We start from the raw sequence: 18,944 nt of genomic DNA on the forward strand, positions 1-18,944 counted from the left end.
CACAATTCCATACCATATGAGGAACATCTCTGGGATCTTTCTCACCTTTGTAACAGGTTGGTGTATATAGAGCGATGAGACATGGGTTACTGATCCTGAAGTGGGCCCTGTCCAACAACCCCTCAGCTCAGTAACTCTACAGGCAGGGCAGCCATCAGAAATTTTTGGGCCCCTTACACAGTAGGGCCCGCCTACTATGTCGTCATCCTCCTCCAGTCTCATGGACTTCATCCCATGTCCTCCTCCTCCTCCAGTCCCACCTCCTCCACCCCAGGAAAATAAAGGTGAACGGTTCTAGTAAATGCCGCCCCTCCTGTCCAGGCGTGAACAGCTGGAGAACAGGGGAGGGTGGGGCCTACAGCCGTGTGTGAGGGCTAGGGAAAGGCAGGAACCCCCCCTCCCCCATAGTGCCAGTCTGCATGGGAACGGTGGAGCTTACAATTGAATGGTATTGCGAGGACAGGTGGCAACCCTACCCTGCTTGGGGCCCCTCGGGACGGCCGGGCCCCCTACATGTGTATGAGCTGTACCTCCCTGATGGTGGCCCTGTCTACAGGTAATGGTCCTTCATGCAACAGACACTGCTCTGCAGACAGACCATCTTTGTCTGCCCAGTCTGTTCCCCCAAAAAGCATTATTAGCCATCTTTTACCTATTCATATGTATCATGTTCTGTGCCATAGTACCTCATCTTCCTAGTGGCAGTTATCAATCATTGACCAGAGACACTCTTAGCAGAAGTATCTATAGTATTGCATTACAATAGAGAGGAGTTGCTATGGTGCTGGTTGGGTAAGTATATGTGGCAGGTGAATTTCCTGTATTAAACATGACTAAGGCACCCCAGATGTAATTATCACACTTAACATAACCGTTATCCCAAAGACCCAACCCTTTACCTAAACTTCCTGCAGTAAATACGCAGACACCGTTATTGGAGTAAAATTGGCCGAAATGGCCATTTATTAACCAGTAACAAAATATATAGAACACATTCCTTAGAACAGGAACCAAAATAATATAATAAAAGATAACATGTTGCAGATCTTTGGAGGCCCCAAATATCAAGTACCATTTTTGTATCTGTGTAACTCTTAACTGTCCCCAGCCGAACCACACCGGCTCGGGGACCACGACCTCAACACACAGCAGATACCTCCCAATTTAAACTACCAGTTAACCCATCTATTAACTGGGATTCCCCAGGTGACTCCATACCTTAGATGGGTCCCTCAGCTGATAAGCACAGCAGGTTTTACCAAAAACACCTCCAAAGACCCCAACCGCAAAATCTGAAAAAGAAGCGCATTATACAGAAATCCCAATGTAGGGGCGGGCGGGCGGACGGGAACGATTCTACACCCACGCTGCTCTGATGCCTGGGAACTACAGGTCAGCAAACTCCCCCCTCTTCGTCCCCTCCCTAGCAACTAACAGGGGCCAATAGGGGAGAACCCACATGATGTTCCATTTATTTTTAACCCCTGCTAGGCCAATTCCACTGCTGGCTCAGTCATGCTCGCCCTGCGCTTATTCTTTTGTTGTTTTGCTCGGCGCTGTACAATGTTGCAGTGCAGTCCTTTGTCACTTCCTGGCCTAATCATACCTGTAGCATCTACAACACCTGCTATAACTCTACTGATGGGGCATCATAGTTTTCAGGATACTAGCATGGTAAAGAGATGTATAGGCAGTTGAATTATTTTGCCCTCCTCATGGCTATGGTTGCCTTTAAATGTATGGATATTTAAAACATTTCCATTAGTGGTTTAAGAATGTTGTCTGTACACCACTTTGTCTGTGACCTGTGTGTCATGTGACCTGTCCATGAAGGTGCTAAAACACCTCTTCCTTCCTATTGTTTTGTATTGTGTCTGTACAGTGCCCCCATCTTGAACCTACCAGTAGTTCCATCCTCTTGCATCTGACTGTATTTCATATTCTGCAAATTCTGCCCATTCTCAGTCACTGTCTTTCCTGCATCACATCATCTGTCCTGTCACTCTGTCCCCTCAGTGCTGCATTGATAACTATGAAGATCTTCTCAAGTTGCTGTTATCACATGGTGCTAATGTTAATGTCACAGACAATGAGCTTTGGACACCTCTCCATGCGGCGGCCACCTGTGGTCACACCAACCTGGTGCGGATACTAATTCAGCAGTAAGTATATTGTGTCATATTATGTTGCAATTTACTATGGTCTCTTACTTTATCGTGACAGTCTGTTGTTTCCCGGCAGGGGAGGACTGGAATAGGGGCACATTTGCCCACTGTAAGATACACTGTTTTGTCAAAAGTATTGGGAAGCCTGCCTTTACCCACACATTAACTTTAATGGCATCCCAGTCTTAGTCCGTAGATGGATGAGCGGGTTTGGGGTGGAGGAACTTGACTGGCCTGCACAGAGTCCTGACCTCAACCCAATAGAACACCTTTGGGGTGAATTAGAGCGGAGACTGCAAGCCAGGCCTTCTTGTCCAACATCAGTGCCTTGTGGACAGCCTTTCCAGAAGAGTTCAAGCTATTATAGCTACAAAGGGTGGGTCAACTCAATATTGAACCCTACGGACTAAGACTGGGATGCCATTAAAATAACTGTGCATGTAAAGGCAGGCATCCCAATACTTTTGTCATTGTAGTGTATGTTGGGCTGTTGACCCTTAGTAGACATACTTTACCACTCAGACACCTATCAGCCCAGGACTTGAAACCATTTACACATACTGCGCATTATATTCTGTAGCTACTCGCTCCAAAATTAAGACCTGAATTCACCTTGTCTGGCAAGATGATACCTTCCAACACCAACTTTTGTTGTGTCTCTGACAAGTCATGTGACCTAATACTAGTGATCGACCAATATCGTTTTTTTAATGCCGATACCGATATTTTGCTCATCGGATATCGGTATCGGCCGATATCTGCTGATTTTTTCGGACATGTAAAAACATTTTTTTTTTTTTCTTTCTTCACAGGTACTCCTAGTGGAGGGATCTGGGGGTCTAAAAGACCCCAAACCCCTCCTCGGCACTGAAAAGCATTCAAAACGCCAAGTTTGGCTGTTTTGAATGCTGTCAGTTTTTTTAATTTGCCGCCGAGTACCCGGAAGTGATGTCATGACATCACTTCCGGGTTTTTTTACATGGAGACCCAATCAGTGCCGAATGTGGCTTTGATCGGGTCTTCTCTTTGGTGGCTGTGGAGGTAGGATGCTCGGGTCTCCCGGTGGGACAGGAGACCCGGGCGAGCCGCGGGAGGGGGTGGACGTCCCCTCCCGCTCCTTGTAATGATAGCCGAGCGGCTTCTCAGCCACATTAGTTGTCATTACAAGAAAGCTGACCGTCGGCTATGGATGCCAGTACCGGGGTGATGCCTCTATCTGCAGGCATCACTCCGGTACAGCACTTTCCCCAAATTTCGGCAATATCGGTAACCTCAGGGGCCGATTCCGATATATAGGGGAAAGTGCATATCGTCCCCCGATATATCGGTGGTGACGATAATCAAAAGTTATATCAAAATAAACCAAGTCCTTTAGAACCTTTCATCATGACCACCAATCACTGCTGTACCATTACACATTGTCCTTAGTACACTTTCTTTAGTCCACAGAAATCTATCATGACCAAGTTGATTGAATTTTCCCCTACCCAAGCCAAGGATTCCCAGTCCTCCCCTGTTTGGCTAGAGTTGGGCTGTAAAGGAAACCTCTCCTGGAAAAGAATCAGGGGATGACATTTCTGACCTCCTTTTGAAAACTGATTAAGCATCTCCGGCTTAGTAGTTTATAAGTGACTGACCTAACAAAAAAAAAAGTACACTAGCAACATTAAACTAAAATAAGAACTCATGATCTAGATTTTTGTTCTAAGTAGGTGACACAAAAAGTTTTAAAGTCCTTAAAGCAGCATAACAGCCTGGAAATTAGCATTTTTGCCATAGGAGGTCAGCAATGGCAGCCTACATGTTTTCTAAGTACAGGTTAGATTTAATGAATGTTATTGTTTTATATACTTATTCCAGATCCCAAAATGATGGCTCCTAATCTTGAATAAATGCATTTGCTCTAAAGCAAGCATGTCAAAAATATACCTTCAGCAGGTAGAGGAGTTTTTCAGAGAGCTGTGGGGAAGGTGCCTATGTTAGCACAATGAAGGTGGTGGTTGGCAAGCAGGAAGCCTACTCACCACATCTCGCTCCTAACTGTGACCAGTGCTCCAGGCAGTGACTGATAAGTTGTGGGAATGCGTGATCATCAGCAGGGCTGCTGTTAGAAATTGCGGGGCCCCGTACAGACTACCTGGCAGGGCCCCCCTCAAGAAAATATTAAAGATATATTTAGCTAAAATTACAACAAAATCACTATTATCAGACACAAATATAACATAACTCCCATAATTCCTGCTAAATTTAAAAAAAAAAAAAATATGTTAAATAAAAAAGAAGATGAGATGAGAAAAATATACAGGCTGGGCAGTTGGAGCTCAGTGATCAGAGAGACAGAGAGAGAGAAACAAAGTTACAATTTACAAATAAACTCCTGAGCAGAGATAAGTGCTGGGAGGGGGGCCCACACAAGGGAGGGGGATTAGTGAGGGACGACTGTCTCTTTCTCAACAGATAAAAGCTGATAGCAGGGAGAGGGACAGATCAGATTCAGGTGCTGGAGGAAGATTTCTGTATTTGCTGTCCATCACTAATCCTCCTCTCTGTGTGGGCCCCCCTGTGTGCTCGGGCCCCCTACAAGAGGGCTGGTGGTCCCCCCCTATCAGCGGCCCTGATCATCAGCATGGCCCTGGGTTACAAGGTGACACTGGCTACAGTGGGTCTATGTATGCAAGGGCCCAGGCTGTAAACATATTGCAGCTTGTATTTGTTGACCTTGTCATTTGTGTGAAGGTAGTTGGGATGAAGTGAATTTGAGATGTGGAAGGTGGTGGGAAGAGAATTTGAGCCAGTGAATATGGAGGGCAGTGAATTATTTGAGTTGAATTAGGCTCGGCATATTTTTCTAGTGCAATGCAAAGGTTTTTTCTAATGCAAACTTTAGAAATTACAAGTGCATCTCATAAAATTAGAATATCATCAAAATGTTAATTTATTTCAGTAATTCAATTCAAAAAATTAAACTCATATATTTTATAGAGATGCGTTACACACAGAGTGATATATGTCAAGTATTTATTTCTTATAATTTTGATGATTATGGCTTACAGTTAGTGAAAACCCAAAATTTAGTATCTCAGAAAATTAGAATATTACATAAGACCAATAAAAAAAAAAAATGATTTATGATTAACCACTTTACCACCGGAGGATTTTGTTGTCTTACGTCTGGGCCACTTTTTGCGATTCGGCACTGAGCAAATTTAACTGACAATTGCTCGGCCATGCAATGCCATACCCAAACGAAATTTACGTCCTTCTTTTCCCACAAACAGAGCTTTCTTTTGGTGGTATTTAATCATCTCTGTGATTTTTATTTTTTGCGATATTAATAAAAAAATGCGACAATTTTGAAAAAATAACAATATTTTTCTACTTTGACAGTTAAAAAATATCCAATATATTCAATTTTTGTCATATATTTAGGCCAAAATGTATTTAGCTACATGTCTTTGACAAAAAAATTCTCAATGAGCGTATTTTTAACCGCTTTAAGACCGGAAGATTTTACCCCATTCCGAACCAGGCCATATTTTGCGATTCGGCACTGCGTTACTTTAACGGACAATTGCACGGTTGTGCAACACTTTACCCAAATTATATTGATGTCCTTTTTTTCCCACAAACAGAGCTTTCTTTTGGTGGTATTTGATCACCTGTGCGATTTTTACTTTTTGCGCTATAAACAAAAAAAGAGTGACAATTTTGAAAAAATAACAATATTTTCACATTTTTTTATATGAAATTCCCCCCCAAAAAAATGAAAAAATCAAAATTTTTTAACATTTTAGGCGAATTTGTTTTCTGCTACATATGTTTGGTAAAAAAAAATCACAATAAGCGTATTTTGATTGGTTTGCGCAAAAGTTATCGCAGCTACTAACTACGGGAAATTTATGTAATTTTTATTGTTTTTTTTTTAACGAGTAATGGCGGCGATCTGCGATTTTTTTTTGCGGGAATGCGACATTGCGGTGGACAGATCGGACCCTTGACTGACATTTTTGACACTTTTGGGGGTACCAGTGACATTACTACAGTAATCAATGCTATAAATATGCACTGTTACTGTAAAAATGACACTGGCAGGGAAGGGGTTAACTTTTATTGGTGATCAAGGGGTTAATGTATGCCTGGTGCTTACTGACGTGTGTGGGGGGAGGGGACTGAGTGACACAGGGACAGATTGCAGGTTCAGCTATGCTGAATCCTGCAATCTGACCCTGCCTGTCACTTAGGAGATCCGCCCGCTTTGTTTACACAAGCGGGCGGATCTCCACGCTCGATCCCCGACGATCGGGGAAGAGCGGCGGTGATCACCGCCGCTCCTCCCCTGGCCCGACTCCCGCCGTGGCTGAAAACAGCGGGAGCGTGCCTCCGGCGGCGCGCGAGCGACGCCTACAGGGGAGGAGTCCAGCAACGTAGGTCTACGCCGCTGGACGGAATCGAGCCACTTTGCCGCAGTACAGTCAACGTACGGCAAGTGGTTAAACCAGGTTTTGGTACTTTTGGCAGTGTGGGCAGTGCCAAGTCCTGCTGGAAAATGAAATCAGCATCTCCATAAGACTGGTCAGCAGAGGGAAGCATGAAGTGCTCTAGAATTTCCTGATAGAGGGCTGAGTTGACTTTGGACTTGATAAAACACAGTGGACCAACACCAGCAGATGATATGGCTCCCCAAATCATCACGGACTGTGGAAAATGTTGCATTTGAAATCAAGGTCCCAGAGTTTGGAGGAAGAGTGGAGAGGCACAGAATCCAAGCTGCATGAGGTCCAGTGTGAAGTTTCCACAGTCAGTGATGATTTGGGGAGCCATGTCATCTGCTGGTATTGGTCCATTGTGTTATCAAGTACAAAGTCAGTGCAGTGTAACGTATCTATATTAAATACTGTATACAAGTTTCACTTTTTGAATTGAATTACTGAAATAAATTAACTTTTTGATATTTTATTTTTATGAGATGCACCTGTAAATGCTATTAAAAGTTTACATTTTAAAGTGGAGTTCTAGTCTAGATCTAACTAAGCCTAAAATTGCTCTTCTATTCCATTTCAATCTGCACACTACTATACATTTTTAAAACTGTCAAAGAACAAATTTTCACTTCTTGGCAGCTGAAGGCATTCTGTACACTCTTTTCGCATGAACATGCCAACAGAAATCTCATTCCTTGATCCTGTGATAGGCTCAGTGCTTTTCTAATTAGATTGTCCTATTACAACACCGGGACTGATCATGAGATAATAGCAGGCAGACCCTAACCTTTTCTTTTAAAATAAGTGGATTTGTCTGTCATCTATTTAAAGAGGTTGTAAACCCATACACACTTTTTTTTTTTCGACCTGAAAGAGAAACACATAATGAGCTAGTATGCATCGCATACTAGCTCATTATGCAATACTTACCTTAGTACGAGCCCCCGCCGTGCCGCCCGCTTACCTCTATGACAGGCGACATGTCCAGTCGCCCGTCTTCCGGGATCGCGGCATCCGGCCATCTGATTGGCCGGAGCCGCGGTGACGTCAATCCCGCGCACGCGCGCGGGAGCCGATGGTCACGGCACGGGGCTCTGAAGGAACGGCACCAGCGGCCGTTCCTTCAGAGCGCATGCGCCAGTGACGTCACTGGCTGCATGTAAGGTAATCTCCTAAACGGTGCATGTTTAGGAGATATTTACAGTACCTATAGGTAAGCCTTATCATAGGCTTACCTACAGGTAAAAGTGTCAGAGGAGGGTTTACTTCCTCTTTAAGATTGAGATACATTATTTGGCAGATTAACCCTTTACATTACAGGTATCCCCAACCAACCATGTTTTATTGTAATTGCTTGTCTCTTTCAGTGGGGCAGATCTGCTGGCAGTAAATGCGGATGGCAACATGGTATATGACCTGTGTGAGGACGAAGCTACGCTGAATGTCATTGAGAATTTCATGACTTACAAAGGTGAAAAGAGACAATTACTACAACCTTCTCTAACTCATGTTTCATTTTACAAACTTCCATTGAAACTCAATTTATATGAAAGAATAACAAACTTTCACAAATACAGGACTGACAGCCCATTCACACTGATCCAACTTGGACCGCGACTTGGTCAGCCTGACAAGTCGCGGTCAGTCGCGTCCCATAGTGTAGTACAGGAACGGTTCTAATAGGAGCGACACAAGTCGCTCCGACTTAGAAAAAGGGTCCTGTACTACTTCGGGGCGACCTGGAGCGACTTGCATAGACATTCATTTTATGAAGTCCGTGCAAGTCGTGCCAAAGTCGCACTGCACGCGACTTCACAGGTTGCCCCGGAGTCTGATCCGACATAGTGTGACCGGAGTCTGATACCACTGGCTAAAAGTATCTTATATTTGCTGACGATGCCACTCATCTCAGCAATATCATATATGATTGGTAAACAGGGTTTAGTGTATTTGAACCCAAAAACAAAAATGTTATACAAACCAGTTTATGAGTCCTCAGGGCTCATTCACATGGGCGTTTAACCCCCGTGCAGCAGCCAGAGCCATTTGTATGCTTGTGTCACTAGCACTGAGCTGAATGAAGCAGCTCATGGAAAGTGAATGGTTATACATTGGTTGAATGGGCTCACCTTCACAGCTGAGTTTGACAGGTATATAGGGATGGGTGCACCATGCATGCAGCTCAGTGGAAGTAAAGAAAAAAAAGGAACAAACTGCTCTGGTTGCTGCATGAGGTTGAGCACCCGTGTGAATGAGCCCTTAGATTCGATGGCTGTATTTTTTTCTTTGTGTAGGCTTTTCCCTTATTGTTACCTGGCGATCCTGCCCATAATGCCCTTCCTTTCCTGCAGTTGCATTGTTTACTCACTGCCCTGTACAGTATCTCTCAAAAGTGAGTACACCCCTCACATTTTTGTAAATATTTTATTATATCTTTTCATGTGACAACACTGAGGAAATGACACTTTGCTACAATGTAAAGTAGTGAGTGTACAGCTTGTATAACAGTGTAAATTTGCTGTCCCCTCAAAATAACTCAACACACAGCCATTATATTCTAAGCTGCTGGCAAAAAAAGTGAGTACACCCCTAAGTGAAAATGTCCAAATTGGGCCCAAAGTGTCAATATTTTATGTGGCCACCATTATTTTCCAGCACTGCCTTAACCCTCTTGGGCATGGAGTTCACCAGAGCTTCACAGGTCACAAACCCCTCATCTTCTCCTTCTTAAAGGCGCAGGGGTGCACCCAGAAAATAGTACAATGGCAGCAAAGGTGTCCAGTGCGCAACTGCCGTCTGGCACCCGCGAACGCTCGCCATGGAGAGAGAATGACGGTCTACTGTTATAAACACAGCAGACCTTTGTTCTCTCTGGAATGAACACAGAGCGCCTGTGTTCCTCCTATTTAGGATCACAGGTCTTTCTGTTTATTCCACAAGCCCATCCCCCTCACAGTTAGTAAACACCCCTTAGGCTCACACTTAACCCTTTGATCGCCCCTAAGTTAACCCCTTCCCTGCCAGTGTCATTATTACAGTAACAGTGCATATTTTTAGCACTGATCACTGTAGTAATGTCACTGGTCCCCTCAAAAGTGTCAAAAATGTCAGTTAGGGGTCCGATCTGTCCTCCACAATGTCGCAGTCCCACTAAAAATCGCAGATCGCCGCCATTACTAGTAAAAAAAATAAATAAATAAATAAAAATGACATAAATCTTTTACCTAGTTTGTAGACGCCAAAACTTTTGTGCAAACCAATCAAAACACGCTTATTGGGATGTTTTTTATAACAAAAATATGTAGCAGAATACAAATTGGTCTAAAATGATGAAAAAATTTTATTTTTTTAATTGAGAATGTTATATAGCAGAAAGTGAAAACTTTTGTTTTTTTTTTGTTCAGAATTGTCGCTCTTTTTTTGTTTATAGCGCAAAAAATTTAAATCACACAGGTGATCAAATACCACCAAAAAGTGCTATTTGTGTGAAAAAAAGGACATCAATTTTATTTGGGTACAGCGTCGCAAGACCGCGCAATTGTCCATTACAAAAACCCAGTGCCGAATCGCAAAAAATGGCCTGGTCATTAAGGGGGTAAAACCTTCCAGTCTAGAAGTGGTTAACCTTTACTGACCCATTTTTTCCCCCTAGGCATCACGCAAGAAATGGTTAATGAAGCTCGTCAGGCTCCCGAGCGCCACATGCTAAGTGACATCAGAGCGCTGGTAGCAACCGGACAGGACCTGAACAGAACAGACATCCAAGGGGCCACCCTGGTGAGATAGGTTAATTAATTGTACAAGCAAGTCACGTCTGTATGTTATACCCCTCTCTGTCATAAGGAGAGCACTCAGCAGCTGTCATCCACTTCATCCCATGGTTCAGAAAGAACTTGTTATAAGCAGCACACGTTTACAGCAATTTATTCATATCGGATGCATTGCTGCTTTCGCTGATCTGCTTGCAAAGTTATATTCAATCGATTATTCCCCGTTTTACAGAACATAAACAAAGCATGGTGCTTGGGGGAAGAATTGATTTAGAATAATCCATTAGATAATTTTTAATCAAATTCTAAATAAAATCTGTGGAGTTTATATTGATGGCATTGGTTTGAAATCAGTTTGAGAAGCTTGTGAGCTCATTCGTATTTTGACAGGAGCGTATAATCTGCTGTTCACCTCCTTTATACCTACATTGCCCTGCTTCAGGGAGGTTTTACATTCCTATAGGCCTCATTCACACTGACACTTCTGCATTTAGGACAGTGGTTCTCAGCTATCATAGTCTTCCTCCTACTGGAACCTTGTTTTGCTGGCTGCCCTGATCAGGGCCGGTGCTACCACTAGGCAAACTAGGTAGCCACCTAGGGCCCACTGCCACCTAGGGCGCAGCCATGGCCAGTGCCACATTCATCTCCTGTCACCTCCTCATCCCCAGTGGATTTCACCTATAGAGAGGGGGCAGTGCATACAGGAAGGGGCATATAGGCTTAGAGGTGGGAAGTGTCTATATGAAGGGGGGTGTAGGGTTAAAGGGGGGCAGTGTGTATGGGAAGGGGGTGTAGGGTTAAAGGTGGTGTAGCATTAAAGGGGGGCAGTGTGTGCAGGAAGGGGGTGTAGCTTTAAAGGGGGGAGTGTGTGCAGGAAGGGAGGGGGGCAGCGTGTACAGGAAGGGAGTGTAGGGTTAAAGGGTGAAAGTGTGTGCAGGAAGGGGGTGTAGGATTTAAGGGGGCTGTGTATACAGAAAGGGGAGTGTAGGGTTAAAACGGGGCAGGAAAGGGGGCAATGTGTGCAGTTTTTTTTTTGGGGGGGCTGGGCAAGTAGCTGGTCTTGCCTAGGGTGCAAAATAGCCTAGTACCAGCCCTGGCCCTGATAGCTAGCCTTTAGCTGTTGCAGTAGTAGGTGGGAGCTGGAGTGCCCTGTCTTTCACATTCATTGGCTCTTGGAGTGGCGGTGCAGATGCGGGGGTTCTTCTAGCCAGGCTCTGGGTGTTCGGACACCTGAGCATCCTAGCAAAGTGATGCACACCAGGGTTTAGTTTCATTACTAGTACAGAGCAGCCTATGGTACTTACTCTTTAGGGACACAGCAGCTGTATGAGCATAGCGACAGGTCCTTAATTGACAGATGTGTGGATGTGCGGCCCCAAAATCACACTGTCTGCTTTTGGGGGCCGTGTACCGACATGTCTGTTCAATTAGGACCTGCAGCTGTGTCCTTACAGCTGCTATATCCCCATATATTAAAACAGGCTGCCTGCATTAGGCTCAAAGTGGCTACAGCCACATGAACAATGGGCTCTTTCAAACTGTACAGACCACAGCCTGTGTGAATGAGCCCTTAGAATTAAATTTTCTTTAAATGAAGCTAAACTGGCTGCACTGAAACAGGGGTAAACACTCTAAACACTGATACGAACTGTTACTAAACTCAGTCCCGGTTCACATAAATGCGATGCAGGAACCCTGCGAATCCACTGCGGGTTCCCGCATCGCATTCAACTGGCATGCAGTTCACATTGCCATATGCAAATCGCTGGGGGTGTCAATACAGAGTTAACAACACCCCCAGATCAGTTTGCATATCGCATTGCAAATTGTCGGTTCAGACATGAATGGTATCGCATAGGTGTGAACACCCATGTGATCCGATTCTGATACGGACCCAAAAAAAGGGTCCTGTGCGAGTTGTGTCCGAATTCAATGCAAATTCAGCCATACAATATGTATGGCTGAATTTGCATTGCATAGACATTGTGTGTGATTTGCAGAGCAGTGTGCTGCAAACCACATGCGATGCCTGTCATCGCACATTTGCAAACCGGCGCTCATTCTTAGCGAAAAGGCCAAGAAGTGATCTAAATACACCATCCAAACACATATAGTATATGGTAATTTGCTCTACAAATCCAGGCATACCTGTCATACTGCATAGCAAGCAGAGTGACTTGACTATTTCCTTTTGCAGATTAAAGCCCGGTACATACTGCAAGTTTTTTTTTTTGCTTAACCGCTGGCTGCAATCGCTGATCGAATACTGGTTCTCCAGCATGTTCCTGCAACAAAAGATTGTTTGTCACGCCTACCCCTGGCACTGGCGGTCATGTACTATAGCTGGCTTTTGTGTTCCTCACCTTTAGCAGCCCCCTTTTCCATAAGGCAAGCAGGCATACCAGTACTTGGTTGCCCCCAGGTCTTATACACAATGTTATAGTGCTTGACCACCACACCGGGGCAGGTGCGAGCTGAGCAAATATTTGAACAGAACACATTTAACAGGTACTTGCAGTTGGCAGACAGACAGAGTGGTTTAATGGCAGTCCAAGTACAAGGCACGCAAGGTTCAGAATAGGCAGGGTCCAATCCATAGTCAAAAGGCAGGCAGAGTTCAGAGAATAGTCCAAGTTCTAATCAGAGGTCATAAACTGGAGAATCTGAACACCAGGGCAGACAAACAGGGAGCTTGAAGCATGTGTAACAAACACTATCACAAACATGAGACTGCAGGCTTGGCTGGCTTAAATCAGGTTTGGTCTCCACCCAGAGACTGGCTACATCAATCACCTTGCAGGTGGATAGGCAGAGAGGGGAAATGCATCATAGCCAAAACCACAACAGCTGTCATGGAACAGGAGTGTTTACATGCTCCTGACATCATTAGACCTGCTTCTGTCGGACAGACTGCTGTACACACTGACGAAAAGTCGTTCCCTCCCTGTATTACATTATCGTTTTCTGCTCATTGAACTGTATATTAAAATAATCTCTGCTGAGGTCTTCTTTGAGTTCTCCTGTAAGCTTCCTAACAAACTCCCTGTTCCATCTCTCAGTGCCTGAAAGCATGTTAGATTGACAGCATTGTCCTGTGCAGTACAGCCTGTTTGACTCACAGAGTAGAGCCACCCACTGTTAGTCTAATGTCAGGACAGGAAGTGATGGTAATTCTGTTTGAGAGGGACACAGAAAAAAAAACACATTTCCAAACAACAGAAAAGGGTTAAATGCTGGTAATATCTGGATTGCTGCTTGTGCCTTCCTGCCTAAGTAGCAGTCACACTACCCATTTCTTGTATGGGTGTCACAAGAACGAAACGTAAAAGGAAAACTTCCCCGACCACCCCCTTCCCCAAAAAATATAAATAAATAACTAAAATTAGCTGGATATAGGCTTTAAATAATAATAGTGACTTAAAACCTGTGTTATTTCTGTACAGCTCCATATTGCATCTTCTCGAGGTTATGCAGAAGTAGCAGAGACACTGCTTGAAAATGGGGCTCAAGTGGACGTGAAGGACCCGGACATGTGGGAACCTCTGCATGCTGCAGCATTTTGGGGTCAGGTAAGAACACATTCTGCTCAGACTGAGAGATTAGCTTAGAACTTGATGTCATTATGCCGGTATGAAGATAGCCTAACTAGGGTACATTAGCATTGCTGCCTAGCAACACAAGGCTGTTGGGTTGGATGCAGAGAAGACTGTTCAGTCTTTTTTTTGCATTGGTTTGCCGCAGGTGCTCCACTTTCCTTTTTTATCCCAAAAGCAATTTGATATCTCAAGTGGCCTTTAGTAAATTAATTTTGCTCTGTTGTGTTTAATTGTTCAGCTGAACAATTAAGGTGCCCACAAGCATTAGAGACTTTTTGCTTGATCTGGACATAATGAGGAACATTTGTGTGTGTTTAGGCACCTGGCTGATCCCATTGCAGGAAAAAAAAATAGCTTTCAGCTGGGAAAATCCAACTGGCCAGTAAATGTGATAGTGAGAGTTGCTGGGACCAGGGCTGGAATAATCCTACTTTTCCCCTAGGTTTGCTACCTTGCAAGCAATGGGCAATTTGGGACTTTATGTGAGAACTGGCGAGCACTGCTCAGTATCTCCATCCCTGTGAATAGTCAATTGAAAAGCAAGATGGGATAAATGAAGGTGTGTGAAAAACAGCCGGTCCCTAGTTTGATAAACTAGGGACCGGCTGTTTTTCACACACCTTCATTTATCCCATCTTGCTTTTCAATTGACAGGTTAGCTACCTTGTGTCACCCCTCCAAACAACCATTTATGGGGTTGGTCACTGTGGACAAGGCTGGGTAGCTGTAGACCTGAGGTTGGCTGTAAGTAGCTGAGAGTCAGTTGGGGGGGCAACTGGGGGATCTGCGTGGGGCTGGGGACTGCTGAGTAGACATGTGCACTACCGAAAAATTTGTTTAGTTTTAGTTTCATTCATTTTTTTTTTTTCGCTTACCGGTGTTCCGTGAGAATTACCTACCCGTGAGAAAAACCTACCCCTCGTCACTTCCGGTTCACGGCACTGTATGTAATGCAGCGCTTACATTAAAACAGCGGGGCTGCAATACGAATCATCTCCGCTCGTGTGCCTGTCACTTCCCTGATCTCGGCAACTAAATATAAAAGCGGCGGCGGGTGTATGTAAACATAAATCACGGAGACGCCAGCCGCTTTTATATTTACTTGCCGAGATCAGGGAAGTGACAGGCACACGAGCGGAGATGATTCGTATTGCAGCCCCGCTGTTTTATTTAACCGCCGCGTGGGTAGGTTTTTTCAACGGTACACTGTGCTATTTCCATACTAGTGCGCATGCGCACTAGTCTGCTCCTCTGTTGTCCCTTTAGGTATCCGGCCCTGTGAGCATGCGCACTGCTGCGCTGCTCAGCTGTTCCTGGCCGGAAGTGACGAGGGGTAGGTAATTCTCACGGGGTAGGTAATTCTCACGGAACACCGGATCATTTGTTATGCTCAGCATTCGTTACTTCAGATCATTTGTAACTTCAGATGTATTCGTATTCGTTACATTGCATTTGTTTAGATACGGCATTTGTTACTTCGGGCTCGCACCCTTCATTCATTGAGGCATTGGTGGATGTATTTGTAATCAACAAATCCAACCAAACAGTTCCACTGGCCTAACCCACCCTGTCTGGACTCTGGATGGAATGCAGTCTAACACACTAACACTGCCCATCCGAAAATCGAATGAATCCAAAAATATCTAAAGAATATGAATACGTATGCATTCATCAATTATTTCTTTATATTCAATGAATAGACGTAAAGAAGAAAAATACGAAAACAAAATTATCTGAATGTAATCCATTTGTTAAATTTGTAGATTGAATCTTTTTTCGTTCTTTCAGATTTTTGTATTTTCGGATTTTCGTTCTTTTGGATTTTAGTTCTTTCAAGGTTTTCGTTCTTTTGGATTTTAGTTCTTTCAGGTTTTCGTTCTTTTGGATTTTAGTTCTTTCAGGTTTTCGTTGTTTCGGATTTTTGTTGTTTCTGAAAATTAGTTTTTGTATGATTTAGTCAAAAGAGTCTTTCGTTCATTATGATGCTCCCGAATGAACGAATATGCTAAATTTTGTCCAAAAACGAATTCATAAGTAAACAAATTGCACATGTATACTGCTAAGTTTCCTGCGTTTTTCTAAAGGACAACCCCATGGAATCCAGGACACTTAGTAGCCCTGGGCTCAATGCCATTATGAACGGCAATGGCACCCCTAGCCCACAGCCTTTGTGGGGTGAACTTTAACACTCAATGGAGTGCTCACAATGATCATCTTGTGTTCACATGGTTTATATTTTCCTATTTTCAGAGAATTATTGCTGCAACAGCACCCCCAGACAGCAAGATGTCTGGCCCAAGACATCTTGCTGTCTGGGTCCAAGAATGAAATGCTGCCCCCCCCCCCCCCAAAAAAAAAAAAAATCAGGCCCAATAAAAGGGCCCCACATCCATTATTTTATATAAATATAAAATTTAGAAAGTATTATATATACAGTTATCTTCTTCAAAAACTCACGACCGGACCAGTCCACCAAACACCCACTGTCAGTCATCAGTCCTCATGTCACTCCAGTGTCCACCCCACTGACCTAGAAGATCCAGCCTGCCCTGCTTGAGATGGAGTGCGCTGAATTCTGACATCATTGTGCACACCACGATCACGTGGGGGATGTTCCCCAGAGGAGACACTCCACCTCCTCATACTCTTCGGTTAGTACTACGGGCGGCAGTATAAGATGGGGAAATGCCGCCCATAACGCGCTGCAAACTGATAAACATAAAACTGCTGGAAAAAAAATCTTGGGAGTCAATATGCTGCTCCTCTCCAAGTTCTGCCTGGGTCCAATGGACCCAACGGGACCCATGGTGGGTTCAGCCATGCCTAGAAGGTTTTGCCTAACCTTTGTCACCGTCATGTTTGCTGGACAATTTGCTCTGCATATAAATGTGGAGATACATGGAAATAAGAGCTTGTTAAATAAAGAAAGGACAGGGTTACATACAGGTATTGAAATAAAATATTTGTTTGATAGTGGACCTTTAATACTACACACTAAGCAACACATAATGTTAAAGTGTATGCATAGACAAACGTTTATTTATTTTTTTTAGGTTTTTTATTGCGAATAGAAGGGTCAGTTTATTTTTTGCTGTTTGTGTCTTCTTTGAAGGATGAAAGTTTTTTACTGTCCCAAAGACACAATAGAATGTGAAAGGAAATGTCTACAAAGTAAGAGAAATTCCTGAAAAATGTAGGATTTCCAATAGGGATTGACCGATTATAGGCAACACCGATATATCGGGGGCCGATATGCACTTTCCCCGATATATCGGAATCGGCCCCTGAGGTTACCGATATTGCCGATATTTCGGGAAAGTGCTTGTACCGGGGTGATGCCTGCAGCTAGAGGCATTACAGTATCCCGGTACCGGCATCCATAGCCGACGGTAAGCTGTCTTGTAATGACAACCGATGTGGCTGAGAAGCCGCTTCGCTGTCATTAAAAGGAGTGGGAGGGGACGCCCCCCCCCCTCCCGCCGCCTTCCACGGCTCGCCTGGGTCTCCCATCCCACCGGGAGACCCGGGTATCCTACCTGCACGTCTGCCGAAGACCGGATCAAAGCCGCATTCGGCCCTGATCTGGTCTCCAAGTAAAAACCCGGAAGTGATGTCATGACATCACTTCCGGGTACACATTCAAAAAACTAACAGCATTCAAAACAGCCAAACTTGTTTCAGTGCCGAGGAGGGGTTTAGGGTCTTTTGGACCCCCAGATCCCTCCACAAGGAGTACCTGGGAAAAATAAAAAAAATAACTTTTTTACATGTCCAAAAATATCGTCCGATACCGATATCCGATGACCAAAATATCGGTATCGGCATTAAAAAAATGATAACGGTCAATCACTAATTTCCAATCACTTTCTATCCAAGTTATAGTGGTCATTAGAACAAATAGAGGGTGAATCCATCAAGCGAGGACACAAAGTAAAAAACATTTGCTAGGGGTTATATGCCTTTATACTCAATCTAAAGCTAAAGAAACACAACGCTTTCAGCTATTCACACCCTTTAGGTTGCTCCTATTTTAGTTGGGCAATTTCTGTGCAATCCTTTCTAGATATCCACAGAAAATGATTTTTTAAACATCTTTCCTGAAAAGTCTCCAGAATAATATTTGTGTTGCTGTGCCTGTTTCAGATCTATGTGGCAGAGATTTTGGTCTCACACGGAGCTAGTCTGAGCTGTAAGACCTCTTTGGATGAAACCCCTCTTGGTGAGTCTAGATTTCAATTTTTTTAATAGGTTCACTTCCAATATTTATTTGAAAAGCAAAGGAAATTCCCCCAGGGGTTTTATGGCAGCAAATTACTATTGAGAACAAATTTTGTAAAAATATATGATTTTATTAGACAGATTGTTAAAAAAATTCTACGCAGGATAAAAATATGAGCTCTGGTTACAATATTAAACCATCCAATGTAACAACAAGAGAAGAATTAAAACAATGTATGAGTGGTTAGGCTATGTTCACTGGTGGGCGTAGCAGATCACGGGAAGAATCACCGCGATTCTGCCCGCGATCCAGAAATCATTGCAAATCGCGGGACAGCCCAAGCTGATGTTAAATGCAAGTAGAAGGCATTTAAAAAGCAAGCCCACTGATACAGGCCCTATTACTGCTGATCGGCACAGGCAAGCTTATAAGGTTTTGGAAGTGGGTACCAGTTTTTGGTAGTGATTATGTAAGGCTACGTTCACATGTGGGCATAGCGGTTCACGGGCAGAATCACTGCGATTCTGCCCGCGATCCGGAAATCATTGCAAATTGCCGGACGCCTGTGTGATGCCCGTGATTTGCAATGGCACCCCAAGTGCTGTGCGATGTTGCCACGTTTTCCGCCTGCCGAATCGCGGTAACATCGCGCAAACAGAATCGCGGGACGCATGACGCCCAAAAAAGGTACTAGAGCTTCTTTTATGCGC

At 44.0% G+C, this 18,944-nt stretch overlaps 1 protein-coding gene across 2 annotated transcripts in view; it reads left to right on the plus strand.

Annotated features, from left to right (window-relative positions):
• The window catches only part of PPP1R16B (protein phosphatase 1 regulatory subunit 16B), a 123,625-nt gene that overhangs the window by 81,305 nt on the left and 23,376 nt on the right, over nucleotides 1-18,944 (plus strand). For both annotated transcript variants that reach the window (XM_082271376.1, XM_082271375.1), the window contains exons 4-8: nucleotides 2,017-2,162; nucleotides 8,014-8,117; nucleotides 10,299-10,423; nucleotides 13,863-13,988; nucleotides 18,159-18,234. In XM_082271376.1, the coding sequence (XP_082127502.1) occupies nucleotides 2,017-2,162; nucleotides 8,014-8,117; nucleotides 10,299-10,423; nucleotides 13,863-13,988; nucleotides 18,159-18,234 (577 nt within the window). The remainder of the gene's footprint in view (nucleotides 1-2,016; nucleotides 2,163-8,013; nucleotides 8,118-10,298; nucleotides 10,424-13,862; nucleotides 13,989-18,158; nucleotides 18,235-18,944) is intronic.

Source organism: Pelophylax lessonae (assembly GCF_965119305.1).
Source record: "Pelophylax lessonae genome assembly, chromosome: 11".
Taxonomy (NCBI): Eukaryota; Metazoa; Chordata; class Amphibia; order Anura; family Ranidae; genus Pelophylax; species Pelophylax lessonae.